Source organism: Gymnodraco acuticeps, unplaced genomic scaffold (assembly GCF_902827175.1).
Source record: "Gymnodraco acuticeps unplaced genomic scaffold, fGymAcu1.1, whole genome shotgun sequence".
In the NCBI taxonomy this organism is placed as follows: Eukaryota; Metazoa; Chordata; class Actinopteri; order Perciformes; family Bathydraconidae; genus Gymnodraco; species Gymnodraco acuticeps.
Genome location: NW_022989855.1, coordinates 572,528 through 587,349, shown reverse-complemented (window position 1 = coordinate 587,349; position 14,822 = coordinate 572,528). Strand labels below are relative to the sequence as shown.

General features: G+C 41.2%; 1 protein-coding gene and 1 long non-coding RNA gene across 2 annotated transcripts in view; one reads left to right on the top strand and one right to left on the bottom strand.

Annotated features, from left to right (window-relative positions):
- slc9a1a (solute carrier family 9 member A1a) overlaps positions 1-12,380 on the bottom strand; it is a 38,371-nt gene extending 25,991 nt beyond the window's left edge. Inside the window, 2 exon segments of the mRNA XM_034239886.1 lie at positions 60-532; positions 11,793-12,380. Coding sequence (XP_034095777.1) covers positions 60-532; positions 11,793-12,072 — 753 coding nt within the window. The 5' untranslated portion in view covers positions 12,073-12,380.
- On the top strand, positions 11,555-14,062 carry LOC117562111. Its single transcript, XR_004571490.1, has 2 exons — positions 11,555-12,026; positions 12,367-14,062. It is a non-coding gene; the product is annotated as an uncharacterized LOC117562111 (long non-coding RNA).
- Positions 14,063-14,822: the final 760 nt, after the last annotated feature.

The window sequence follows — 14,822 nt, the reverse complement described above, 5'->3', positions numbered from 1 at the left end:
TAAGAGAAAACGCACTAAAGTCTGCTCCCAGCCACATATTTCCTGTGGCGGTCACTCACCACAGTGACAGCATCGTTAAGCAGAGATTCTCCAAACACCAGGATGTGCAACAGTTCATTGATGTGGATCTCCTCAAACACAGCCAGCACGGCCACAGGGTCCACAGCGGAGATGATGGAGCCGAACAGCAGGCAGGGCAGCAGCTCGATCTTGTGAAGGATGGAGGGATTGGCCGGCTGGATCTGACACACGGCGTACAGCAGACCCCCGATGAAGAAGGCGTTCCACAGGGTCCCCACCACCGCAAACATCAGGATGGTGCCCAGGTTCTCCATGAAGGGCCGGATGGGCAGGAAGTAGCCGGCATCGAGGATGATGGGCGGCAGCAGGCAGAGGAAGAACAAACGGGAGTCCAGCACTGGGGGGACGTCTTCTCCAGCTAGTTTGATGAGCCCCCCCACAAGCAGACCCACGGTGATCAACAGGCAGCTCTCTGGCACAATGCTGGACAGACGAGGTATCATGTGGAACCCTGGGAAAATGGATGAGACAAGCAGATACAATTCAGTGGCATGTTTGGAGACGTAGAACAGGAAGAAGGGAATTATCTGGAAATCAACTGCCGGATCCCTTGCTTTAGGCCTTAAGAGAAGTGGAAGTTTGTTTGTCTCCGTCTGAGTGATGTTACCATTAACTGGAATTGTATCTATTGGTTTTCTGACTAAATGAAAGGTAAACTGAATTCTGGCCAACGACAACATTAGAAGAGCAATGAGCTGTGACATACCACACTTCTGTGAGTACTAGCACCACCCTTGTTACACATTCTAACTTCTGCAGAGCTCTTGGGTGAAAAGAATAGCTAGTGTATGTGACATGTTAGCAAATCCATGATAATACAGCAGGAAATGAGTATTCTCCATCGCTAACGTTTGTAGGAAATGCAGAGGGAAATACTTCAGATGTCTGTGTAGGCTGTGCAGACATGTCAGAGCTTGCGTGATGTCTTTTGTTCAATGTGACTACAACCTGAAAAAAGAGAGCTTTTAAAGAACTGATATTCTAAGCCGTAACTTACATAATAACAGTGGCTCATTGTTATAGATGTAGGTAGTGAATAAACAAATGCACTGTACATGCTGATTAGTTACTGGTGTGACATAGCTAAAACAATGGCCTTGTGAATTCTTGAAGGAAAAAATGGAAATAATATGCAAAATATTTATCGTATACAGATCTCACATGACATGTTTAGCAAGTCTAGGCTGCCATGATCTCACAGTATTCCCTCACAGCTTCTATTTGTCCTCTGAGACCCACATTATTGAAATAACCTTGTGAAATGATCTGCTATTGCTTGAGACACAAGTTACAGCACAAACATATCTGTATGGATTCCTGACAAATTGTTAATGTTATGATTTACAAGCACTTACTGCGGGACAAATGACAAAGGTTGCTGGACTTTAAAAGGCCCCCCTTATTGTCTGACAAGTTAACATGGGAACATAAATACCCTCACTCCTGGGCTGCTGTGAAGTTTCACATGAAAATATAAAACACAGCATTTTGGAGGGGTCCCAACACTGGACGGGTTGTCGCGGGGAGGAGTAGCTGCCGTACTGACATTTATTGTTTATTATTGATATTTTAGTTTTAGCTGACTGATTTTCTATTTGTTTATTTTTGGTTTGTCTGTTTTTGTATGTCTGTTTGTCTTCTGTCTGTGTGGAATTGTGTTTGCCCTGGTGTTAAAGGTATGGTAGGTAAGAATGGAGAAACCAGCTCGAGTGCGCTAGAATTTGAAAGTACACAACCGGAAAAAATCTGCCTCTTCCTTCAGACTTCCTTACAGAGCCCCTCCTCCAACACACACGAACGCGCACATGACCAATGAGAGCACGAGATCAGTTTGTGCCCAGATGGAAGGCTGACAGGCAGGTAGGCCATCCAGTTACTTTAGCCGGCTTCATCTGGCTTCCACAGATGACATTTATTTATGTATTTATTGTCAAAGCATTTCATGTATTCATTCATTGCTATCGGGATGTTAAGAGCATTCCATGGAATATAACAAAAAGTGTTTCTGAAGTGAATTACCTACCCCACCTTTAAGCAGTATTTACATTGTTACTCTACCTATTTTTCTATAAAGTGAAGATTTGTTTACCTACTTTTGATACATGCTCTGAGAGAATAATTGTATGCTGTTGAAAAAACCCAATAAACAAATATAAAACACAGACATGCTATATGAGGTGATGGGAACTGCAGCCTGTGCATAAATAGTCAACAAAAGAAGATGAAGACTTCAAAGAGAGAGCAGCATGTGTCCCATAGTGAGAAGTCTTTCCGGCTTCATTTACTGTACACTACAGCAGCCCACTGACTTCTGTTACTGTAGCAGCTGACTGCATGCTGCTAACACTGAGATACAAACAAACAGACATATGAACCAAAATGTGCTACATGCTCACACAGGCTAAACAAGCTCATAGGGTAGAGAGTGACTCATAGTAGATTGCATACTATTCAATAGATACAAAAAAGAATACTGTCAGCACTTTAAATCATTCTGCCACGTCAACAGCACTGTGAATTTGACCCTTTTTTCTGATTTCATAGTAAGGGAAACGTAGCTCATGTGAGAAATGGCCCCTGCTTTGCATTATATTCAAAAAGGATTTAATGACCTTGTGACTGACACGACAAGACCTGTATGTAGCAGTGTGGGTGTGATTATATTAGAGATGGAAACAGAGGGATTATCATGTTGATTTGATGCATGCCAACAAGTTGTTCTTCACATCCGCCCGAAGCAACAGCCACTACATGTAAATATGTGTTCCACCCACCCCTATCATTTTAGATGTAAATGGCGAACACATTTTTTAACCCTTGAAGCTGTTACAAGCTAAAAGCACACAGTAGCACAAGGTAACATATCAATAAGCAGCACAGCTACAAGCTGAAGCTCCTCAGGACAAGAATGGATGGTGCAGTGACAGCAGCAGCACCATATGGCACAGGAGCCACGATGTGGGGGGGGGGGGGGGGGGGGGGGGCACGACTCAGGCCTGCTCCAGTCTGCTTATGTTTGCACAATGAGGGTGGTGCTCAGCTAATTAATATTCACTAATGAGCACATTGAGCACTTTGCTATGTCATGGTCAGGCCTTGCACAAATGCTGCCAGTAAATTACCAATCAAAGTTAACAGGTCATTTATTATAAAGACATACTGGAATTATATTTAACCTGTATTTGATCATTTCAACGTAGCAGGGTTTTCTCATTGTAGTATGTGAAACTTAAGCATCGTGGGAATAGAAGACATTCAGAGTAGGGGATGTGTGTTTTGACTCAGCTTGAGGACAACAGTATTATTAGTGTTTCGGCACACAAACCTAACAAGTGCATGTCTGTGGATTATGCAGCTGCATGCCGCTGGAGCCCTGGTGCTTTGAGGAAGGATAGTAAAGAGGTCTTTATTTTCAATGGTCTAAAGAGGGCTACCACCCACTACTCTACAGAGGCTTCGCAGGAAGGTGGTTCAACAAAGATATTCTGTGATAGCTGCTTCAAACACAGGAAACAGACATTTATTGTGACTGTCCTTAAACGCTTTTGTAGCAGGATATAAATTCAATAGCTAATTTGGACACTCAAAGACAGTTTTTTCCCAAGAGCCATCATTGCTCTTAACACCTGAAAACATGTGAATCAATGTGACTCTGTACATATATACACATATATCATTATTATTATTATAAATACCTACTATTATTATTTATTACATTACAGATTTTATTTTTATACTCCTGGAAATAATTACTGAACTTTATTCCTTATTCCTAAGTATGTATGCTGTGTGTATTTGTTGTCTTATGTTGTGATGTTTTTGTTTTGATGGCACCCTTGAAAGGGAGAAGCATTTATGATTATCTCATTGTACATGTATAATGACATTAAACGATTCTATTCTATCCAAAGCCCTATGTTATTTAGAAAGCTGCTATTATGAAAGCTAACTTTTATGTTCACAAAATCTTAACCCCCTATAGACACTGTTACATAATTAAGAAGCTGCATCCAAGTGTTTGAGACATCAACACTGCAGAGATCTCTGTTCGGCGTGGGGGACACCGGATCACACAGGTGGGCCTGCACAGCTCCAGCAAGCTAATTGGCTGAACAGAAAAGATAACAATGACAGGCCTTCAAAATGGAAATTATACCCATGGCAGTATTTGTACACAATGATGCCATTAACTGAGAACCAATATCAGTTTATCACCTTGCTTTATTACAAATGCGTGTAAAGAATTGCAAAGAAATGTAATGATTTCAGTTTGTCAACACTTTATGCTGCTAACCTATCCATGTATCATTCTCTTTAACAAGGTGAGCCTGTTATGAGTTGACCTCGGTCTGTTCTGTTCAGCTGGGAGCCAATTAGCTGATGTCAACGCATACAACAGCAGTTACCTCTACAAGTCTTGTGCTCTACATTTCTGAGCAAACATGTTGCATATGCACGACATCGGGCTGCACTGCTATACACAGGAAAGATAAACATCCTCTGTAACAGCTGACTAATATGATGGAAACTACTGAGAGTAACTGAAGGAGTCCAAGAAGACGGTAACTTATTACATTTACCTAAGAATAATTGATGGTGTGTTTTAATCCTAATAGACAGACACAGAGAATGTAATGAAACTAATTCAAATAAACAACTTAACGAGAAACACATGCTTAATTTCAGCAATACCAACATCGAGTTGTAGACAGGGTATAACAAATCTATACACCCAAAACTTGATCTGCGGTGAGCCACTGAGGAGCCAAAGGGAGAACTTCTGTTCATTAATGCACAATGTTTCTATATGACTCACGATAGACCTACCCATACTTCAAGGCTCTAGAAAAAGAAACGAGTATAACTGGATCCAGAGGGTGGCAGGGGGTATTATTAGAGGAGAAGGAGTCCCATGATCCCTTGTGTCAAGTGTGATCAACATGGTAAAGCAGCGTTCAGTTATTATGCTCCAAATATCTGGAACAAACTCCCAGAAACCTGCAGGTCCGCTGCAACTCTGACTACTTTTAAATCCAGGCTGAAGACTTTTCTTTTTGTCGCTGCTTTTAATTGAAACTGAGCCGTTGTGTTCCTCAGTAAAGTGGAACTTCTGTGTGAACTATTCATATCTTAAACTGCACTAACTTTTTATTCATGTACTTTTTATTCACGTTTTTTTTCTTTGAATGTTTCTTTTATTATCTTTTACTGTTTTTAAATGCCTTTGTCTGAATGTCTTTCATTTTTGTAAAGCACCTTGAATTGCCTTGTGTTGAAAGGTGCTATATAAATAAACTTGCCTTGCCTTACCAGTGACATTAACTATAGGACCTGAGCCAGCGTACTTTTTGGCTCCGAGCCTTCACTCTCTGAATCATGAGCCATGAATAGAACCAACGGAGATCTGGCATTAAAAGTACAATCAGGCAATTCAAAATGAGAATTGAAAGTCATATGGAGAGACTGTTAAAGGCAAACATAAACCTTTTCTTGTCAAGGTTACCGTGGCAAATGTAATATTATCAGAGGTCGTAATTTTCAGAACATAGCAATGCCTCACATTTCTCAAATACAAATGTGGTATTTAAGTCTCAGGCTCGCCCCAGCAGAAGCTGTTTAATAACACTGAATGACCAAGCTCTGCAAAGAAGCCATTTAAATGTAACCTTCAATAAAAAGATGGGCAGTGTAGTCCTTGAGGAAAAAAGGAGCACACAGGGCATGACTGGATTGATTAAACGGTATACTGCTGGAACCTCGAGCAGTGGCTTCAACACTGGATCAGAGAATGACTCTAAATGACCCATTATCATCCATGGAGGACAAGGAGGGACAAGTGAAGATTGTGCATAGTGGGCAACAAGGATGAGATCGAGACAAAAAGCTATTTCAGTCTCAATACTGACTCTTCTAAATGTAAGAAATCTCAACACATCCAGGGCCCGGTACAAAAAGCTTGGAGGATGGAGCCTTAAAATGTCCAACCGGCTGGTGGAGAGTTAACCCATTCCTAAGCCTCTCAAGCATGACTCCAATAATGGCCTTCAGTGCTCATCATGTGAAGAGCCATAAGAGCGGATAGGATAAGTGAAAAGGAGGGCCGTACACTTCAAAGAACAACTGACAGCACACGACTTCAGTGCTGTCAAGACATATGTTTGAAGGAGATGTACTGAGTAGAAGAAGAATGGTAAGAAAGGATTTGAATGCCAGCAGATCCTTGACATTTAAAATCAGGCGGTTCATTCTGGCTGCTTGTCAATAATGGCAGGCGCTGCATCTTTATCCCCCCTGAGAGTCTTTATGCAGCAAGGTTATTGAAAAGCAGCAACGGGTAACAGCTCTTTCACTTCTGAATGTGTACCCAGTGTCAGCATGGCCTGGTACTTGCTACACACAATCATTCCCAACGCCAAGAACTGTGGCCTGTTGCCAGGTTACTAATTGTACATGGCTGGCAACCAAAATACGCCGGACCAAGCAAGGACAAAAGAGAGAAAACGTTTAAAGAGTTACTTTGATAAAAAAGTTATCAGTGATACGTTTATTTCATTCTTTTTCAAAAAGTCAAGATGTTATAGTGGTTAGCTGGCTTTCCACCCACACACCATACTGTGTTTACAGAAACACATTTATTTCAATGTGGTGTTTGCATGACCAACAGGGCTCTTTATACAAAAAAGGTCATTGTGAGTCATTGTTGAATGATTGGACCCACATGGTTGTGCTCCTCGAGGTGATTGTGAAAGACCAGTGTTGGTTTAAATCAGGGGGGTCAAACTCAAATACACAGTGGGCCAAAATAAAAAAATGGGTACTAGTCGAGGACCGGACTGGTTCAATGTTTATTGCAAAACGTATTGAACTTATTGCACATATTAAACCTGGAACTAACAAAGCTTAAATGATTGCCTATAAAAACAACATTAAACATTAAATAATCAGTTGCATTCATTTCTTATGGCTCTATCTGCAGCTTTTCCGGAGTCATTTCTTATGATCACATTTTTCCACAGGCCAACAACAGCTTCAACAAAACTATTTCCCTCAAAGAAAAAAACAAACATGCCCTGTTGTCTCAAGAAACAAAGTGCAGAAGGAAACATCCATTTAAACTCAGTGTGCTGCTGTGATGCTAGTTCAAGCAGATACTTGGCATCTCATCTTGAGTGCAAGTTCATCAATGTTTAGGGTCAGGCTCTGAGCGGAGGAACCCCTGCCTCAGTGTGCCTGCAATATACCGGGCCAGATCTAATAGTAATTAGAAATGATCCTGCGGGCCGAAAGGAAATCCACCAAGGGCCTGATTTGGCCCCCGGGCCTTGAGTTTGACACATGTGGTTCAAATGATGAATAATGGCCGGTGGCTGGTATATTTCATTATGATCCCTGTCGCCATATCTGCACAATACTACCGGCTCACAGTTACTCCTCACATTATTAATAGGAACGTTTTATCCTAAGTATAATTAAAAAGCAACACAGAAACAAGCCACACTATACTCTGGAAAAGCACAAATAGAGAGAACGTTTTAGGCTTCAGAAGTGAGCAAAAGAACAAGTTAACATTAGTACAGATACTCGCTTCACCTTTATACTGTAAGTTGTCTTGGGACTGTCTCATTTCATGGAGAACTCAAATCCGGCACCTACCCATGAAACAGAAAATGGCGTCATGGGCAACCACTAATTGCTAGAATATTCTTCGGCTATGACACCTAAAATGATGATTACTGCTTGCAGCCCCGTGACGCATGCACAGAATGGCGGACAATCAAACCAATCAATATTCATTGTTGCTTTAATGACTTAAATGTCTTGGACGTCGACTATATATATAGAATCATCTCATTAAATATGAGGCAAAGAAATCTATTTGTAAGATTCTTAGCATGTACATTTCTTTCATTAATTAAACTTCTGTGCTAAACCATAATCTAAAAAACATATTCAAGATAAAATGTGAAGCCCGGGAAACCTTTACGGCCCGTCCACACTACAGCTTCAAAAAAAGCTTGGAGCTGGGCGTGTCTGAAGCTCGACCAACAACCAATCACATGAATCACCCGCCCCTGACACACAAGCAGCGGTTTGATTGGCTAGAGCTTGTACTGGCATATGATTTGATTGGCTGACGCTTCCACCGAAAGCTTCAGAAGCTTCAAAAGTTGAACATTGCTCAACTTTTGCAGCCTGAAACGCCAGGAAAGCTCCGCTCTGCTTCCCACAATGCAGTTCGGCGAAAAGTGACGTCACCCCATTCAAAGTGAATGGGCAGACGCGTTGGAAACCGTTTTTGAAGCTGTCGAAGCTGTAGTGTGGACGGGCCGTTACTCAAGCTTTGCCAAGAGTGCGGTTTCCAATGATACACCTCTAATCTTTCCTTCCCTTCTCTTAATGGGATTAACAAATCCTGTAACTTTGGACTCTACAACAAAATGTAGTATTACCTTAATTTTCTTAAGGAGAATCATATGTTCTGTACTGTAAACTCAGGATTAAGTCAATACTTTGTTTATTCTGGTGAGCTGCTTTAAATGCACATTTCATCAACAAAACTGTTGATTGAATTTTGAAACAAAAAGGTAATTGTAGCAGGACACTGTTCTAGAATCAGTTTTCTGGTGGTTTATTGGTGAACCTAGTGATACTGCATACGTCTCCCACCCTTGTTGGAGTCAATTGTTAGCAATCTATGTGCAGGTGTCTTGGTGAACCATTTACTAGGCAAACACACACATTTAACAATTGCAGCATTGATGAAACTGTGTTATTAATGCTGTAATGGGTCTTAGACTATTGTTTTTTCCACCCGCTGAGACTTAATTAGGATCACAACCATGTCTGGTAATTAGAACGACAAACACGATCTACATCTTTGCAATTCATTAGGTGCAAGACATAAAACAAACCAATGAATTCTAACACAACAGACAGTGAGTTTTCCCTCATTGGGGTAAAACCAGGTGGCAACAATATTAAACATCGCTAAGGAAGTGTAAAAGTAAGTTCCCATTCAATATGTGCTTTATTTAACGCTCACGAAGAACCTTTTTCTCAGTTCATGTTTTCAAAATCTGCACTTATACGCCCACTACTAAACCGTTTGACCTGAGTGAACTCACGCTGTCCCAGGAACTTCCTGATCTACAGCATGTATAAAGGATAAAACAGAGAAGAACCAATAATCTGACTGTTCTACAAAGATCTGTAGGTACTTCTACTTTGACTGAATAGCTTTCTCTTTAAAAATGTCATTATAGGATACACAGTTATTGTTGTTTTGTGCTGTAGCTACCAGAAATAAGAATACAAAAGGTCTGTTAATTATTAACAAAGCCTGCGATTATAACAATCAGTGCAGTTCTTCATTTGCAATCCCAAAATAAACAAATCCATATCAAAGCCTCACAAAGGATCTACTGTAAATAGTGTTTTTCATTTACTTTGCCTCCGTTGAGTCTCTCTCTTTTCTTTACTCTAGGAATAAAGGTTTCGGTTGAAGTTTAACTCCCGCTTCCACAAAAACTATAATCGGATAACAGCAGCTCTGTATGTAATAGTGTAACACACACCTTCTCTTCAAATAGTTTGGAGAGTTTTGAATTATAAATGGATGCTGAGCCTAACTGTACTCATAATACATGTTACAAAGCTTAGCTGGAAGTAAAGAAATACCGGTGCCAAGCAGCTTCAAACACACCGAGACAATTCAAAAAGGTGTGTCCTACTCCCACACGTACTAGTGAATATAATCAGATCTGACCAAACTGAAAGGTCAACATTCAAGTCGGTACCTGCCTGGTGGATATTTGATCAGTCCATAAATTATTATAAGCATCACACCCTAAAACAGTGTACTATTCATTCTAATACAGACCAAGATCTGTTTATGAGTTTCCTTTTGAATATTACAGGAAATTAAATTGTTCATTTAGATAATAGCTTGTCAACTTTGATTATTCCTGATTATAACAGACCTCTCAACACAGCCTTCTCTTCAACACAGTGGATCACTTTATGAGGGTTTTATAGTTTTGCAGTGTCAATCTGAGCTTTCATGTCATCCGACCATTGATAAAGAAATTGATAACGTTACAGAATAGTTATTTTTGTATGATTCTGGCATGAAGCTTAATTACAGGAGCCAAAAGAGAAGACATTTCATAACTATAAAAAGGACTTTGCCATTTTCTTTGACAATGTTAGGGCATATTCTAAGAGAAATTACACCATCTAGGTTTTGATTTATATCAAAAATATTTTTGCACACCGGGAATAATCAATCCATGAAAAGTATTTGTGCGAAAAATAAGGACAGAAAGGCACCCTGATAGCGTTGCTTAAGAAATACATTTAATGTGGCTGTGCGTTTAAGCTTGAAAAATATGAGTACCATGAACGTGAATAAGACGCTCTGCCGAGGCTGAGCAGTGTAGCTGTCACATTAAATTACCCACAGCCCATTCTCAGCCATCCTTGGAAAATCAGAGGCTTACGGTCACTTATGTCTGCTGCTGTCAGCGGGTAAACTCCTACTGCCTCATTCATTTTCTGCCTCCCTTCTGCTTGCTGGACTTCCATAATTCCTTAACCTCACCCTCTCCTTATCCTCATCTCTCATTTCCCCTCAATGCCCTTGAGCTGCGTCCTAACAGAGAGCCAGTCGAGCCAGGTGGTCCCTCTCTGCCCGTCTGGTCCCTGAAGACCCTGGGCTTCTTGCCCAGTCAGTAAGGCAGTATCTTCCCTGGCTACAGGCTGGTGCTCAGTCATGGCCCCGGAAAAAGATAGCAGATGACAATGCAGTGTTTTGTGGGAAGCACAATGCAAAGAGGCATAGAGTGAGAAACAAGGGCAGTGTATTGAAAGTAAGAGGAAAGAAAGGAGAGCAACCAGGAATGGAGAAAGAAGGAGCAATAAAGTGTGAGGACACAGAAGACAGCAACAGAGAAAAGTGAGGAGCTGGACAGAAGTAGTAAAGTTTGGCACAATAATGAAGTAGCCCAACTCAAATGTCATTTTTGAGACATCTTTTATGACAATGCCTCAAGGCTTTGGCTCAAAATAGCAGACGGTTCCCCTTGACAACTTGCCAAATAGTTGCTATTCGACATCCAGATTGCTGCACCAAGCCGCTTAGACATCACTGTTTCTACAAGTAAGGACAGCACTGGCAAAAGACCGGGACCTCTGAACATGAGGCTGACAGATCTGATGAGTATAGCAAAAATAGATTCACCATTGAGTAGCTGAGTAAATTGAGCTATTCTGGTCCAACTTGTTATGTCAGCATGCATACCAGTGGCATATTTAATTGGTATTAAGAATTCACACTGCAGGGTGACCTACTGGGCAGAGATTATGCTGTAACTGGGAGATAAGTGTTTTTTTTTCCTGAGTCAATTATTGTGAGCCCAATACGACTATATCAGTTGAATTGTCTACATTAATCAGAAATATGTATTCTCTTCAACATGTGCTTTTGATCCAAAGAGCAGTCTGGTAAAACAGACTCCACCTATGTTTGTTTGTATACGCATGTAATTGTGCATCTGGACAGCTTGCTGCAAACATCCTAACTAACCTGCATTGACTACACACCTGTAGCCAAACCTATAACCTAACCCCTTAGCTAGCATTTCCTGGAAAGACTGAACAAAAATGCAGGGCTTCAAGCAACAATGCATGCGTGACATTCACATGATACTCACCTAATTTCATTAAGGAAGCCAGCAGGATCCATAATGAGATCTCAAAGGGGGCCTGTATGTATTGGTAGTTGAGGGTGAGCACAGGGAATGCCTTTTTAGTGTAGTTTTCCTCCTTCTCTTGGGGGTTGTCCACGTAGTCATTGTGGGTGGTATCGGGAGAGCTAGCAGCCCCGAGAGGAAGCACGGATCCCTGCAGTAAAACCAGCACGATCAGCAGGAGCAGCCCCCGCTCCGGTAAACTCTTCCCGGACGGGCTGTGTGAATCTCTCCTCGCAGGCATGTTGTTGAACGAAAGAAGGCGATGTTATTTTTAAAATAAATGAGTGGGTTAAAAGTCCGCCTGAAAACCAAACTAGTTCAAGGAGGTTCAACGCAACTTATTTGGCTTAACCGAACCAAACATCCATTCTGTCAACTAACTAGCTTCACTTTGGCGTTGTTGCCTGTTGCCAGGTAAACAGTGACACAAGCCGCTGTGAGAAAGCAGGAAACGACGAAATGCTGGATGTCTTTTAACAACAATGCAGACAAGTGTGCTGTAAAATAAGCAAGCCTTTCCTTTCTTTTCTTACAGCGGTGTTTCACAAGTTGTGTCAGTGGCTATGAATGTCCTCCTTGGTGAAAGATGTCATTGTTGATGCTGGAGGCTCAGCGGCATCCCCCTCCACGCCTCTTCTTCCCTCCGACTGTCCGAGAAACACGTCCGTGAGGCGGCTGCGGTGCTCAGATACTGACCTTGAAGAGAAGCCACACTGCTGTCACGTTGCATTTTTGCCGCGTAGCCTATGTAATTCAACTTTTTGATACAAGTGTCCGTATATGCGGCATTCCCAGCACCGTGTTCAGGGGAGGACAAGAAGACCTCGGTCGGGACTCAGCCCAGAGGGAGGATGCGGTGGGGAGGATGCGGTGGGGTGGACTCGAGGTGTGATCTCTGCCCAGCCTTCAGTGGCTTTTCCCGGGTTGTCAAACGAAGAGTGGCGACTGGTCTTGTCTGCGTTGGTGTTTAGCTCCATACAACCTTCAAAAAGCACACCCTTTCGCGGAGGTTTGGTGGATGGGAGGAGGAGGAGTGGTAGGGGAGTGGGATGGACGACTATACTGACACCTATAGGAATGGAGGGTTAAGGTGTATCATCATGAGTAAGAAAAATGAATAGCAACTCAGTAACTGCTGTAACAAATTCTTCAGATACACATCAATTCCTTTTTGGGATTTGCTTTGTATGGTTGTTATAGGCAGTAATCTGATACTGTTGAATTAAAATGGCTCCGGGTCATTCTTGCTTCCACAGGGAGGTCAAAGGTCAATTACAGACCACAGCCCAGAGCGTTAACCATTATGTTGGTTGACTGTAAGAAGCCAGTTACATAAGTGTCATCATATGGATCACTCAAACAGTCCGTATAGATAGCACTAATCACATAAATATAACCAAGTGTGCCTTTTTCCTAATCTCAGATGATGGAAATTATGCCGGGGTACATCAGATCGCTCCATGATCTGAATACTTCATTAAGCATTATGTGACCCAGTATTCTGAGCAATGATATTCACAATAACAGGCTGAAGAGTGGGAGTGCATACATTTACAAAAAATCCCTTTAGCTGGAATTGAAAACAGGTTATACAGGACATTATGTTTACCAAGAGGTCAGGGGTCAGTTTCGCTCCAGGGCCCCGAGTGCAGTTTCAGCCCATTGCTCAAAGACACACCCAGGATGTATTGAACCAGGAGGATTATGTTTAAAGATACAAACAGCATACTAATGAGTATATTGTTTGTTTTTTGTTTCCTGGTGTGTGGGAGTGGCCCTGAAAAGTACTTGAATTACAAGTTAAAAAATGATGACTCAACATGTGCTTCTAGTGGAAGCACGCCTTCCACATTTAGCAACGTATCATCTATTCATCCATTCAACAAAGACCTGAAGTAGGCCTGCTGTTTTAGAAGGGTTGCTTGTGTTGAAGTGACACTACAGACTTATAAAAAACAGTAATGTTGACCTTGTGCCAAAAAAAGAGCAATCTTTGAGAGTGCTTAGGTTTTTGTACAATGCAAAATGTAAATGTGGATGTACTGCTTTATTCTGTTATGATAGTAAATGGAGTACCCTTGGGTTTTGGATCAACTGTAATGAGCATGTTTTAATACACCAAATGATTAATCAAGAAAACACTTGGTAGATACATTGATATTGAAAATTAAGAAGATCAGCCTTTGTAAAGCTCATTTTAAAATGAGAAACAAATAAAAATCCAAACAATCTGTCTGTCTCTACTGTGATGCAATGTTTAATAACTTGTGTGTTTCTACCTATATGTATTCTCAACTGCCTTAAGTCCCCAAGAATTTCGCCAATAAAGAGACACAATGATTATAGTTTTGTGCTCAAATAGCTGCTCTCTGGACTTTAAGACAAGAGATTAGCCAGTGAAGACTACACTTAATAGTTGTGAGGCAAAACTGCTAAACAAATATGCCTTAGATAATGTCTAGTCTTTTAATAAGGTATGGTCAGTGTTGATAACAGTGTGCTGCAGAACACATACATTAAACACAGCCACAGTCAGAGTTCAGGCGACAAACTGTCTGTGCAGTTAGTCATTTCTGTCTATGTCTTATCACTCTTTATGACAGTAAGGTGTTTGGTTTTTTTACCACCTTATTGCTGCATGATGTTCAAGGGAAACTTCTGATAAATCTGAACTGTGGTGGATGCTATCTTCTGTGGTGGGTGCCGACAGCCTCCTCTGATAAACACGTCCCAATTTCATTTTATACACTGATAACTGCCATAAGTGTACAATAATTCAACAACAGTCTATGAGAGACTTCAAAGTGCCAGCACATTCAACTTCATAAAAAGAAAGCATAATTGTTCTCTAATGATTTAAAGCCTATTTGTTGGTACGGCCCCACCACCATTTTCAATTTCACAGAAGACACGTCATATAGGCAAGGCAAGGCAAGGCAAGTTTATTTATATAGCACTTTTCAACACAAGGCAATTCAAAGTGCTTTACAA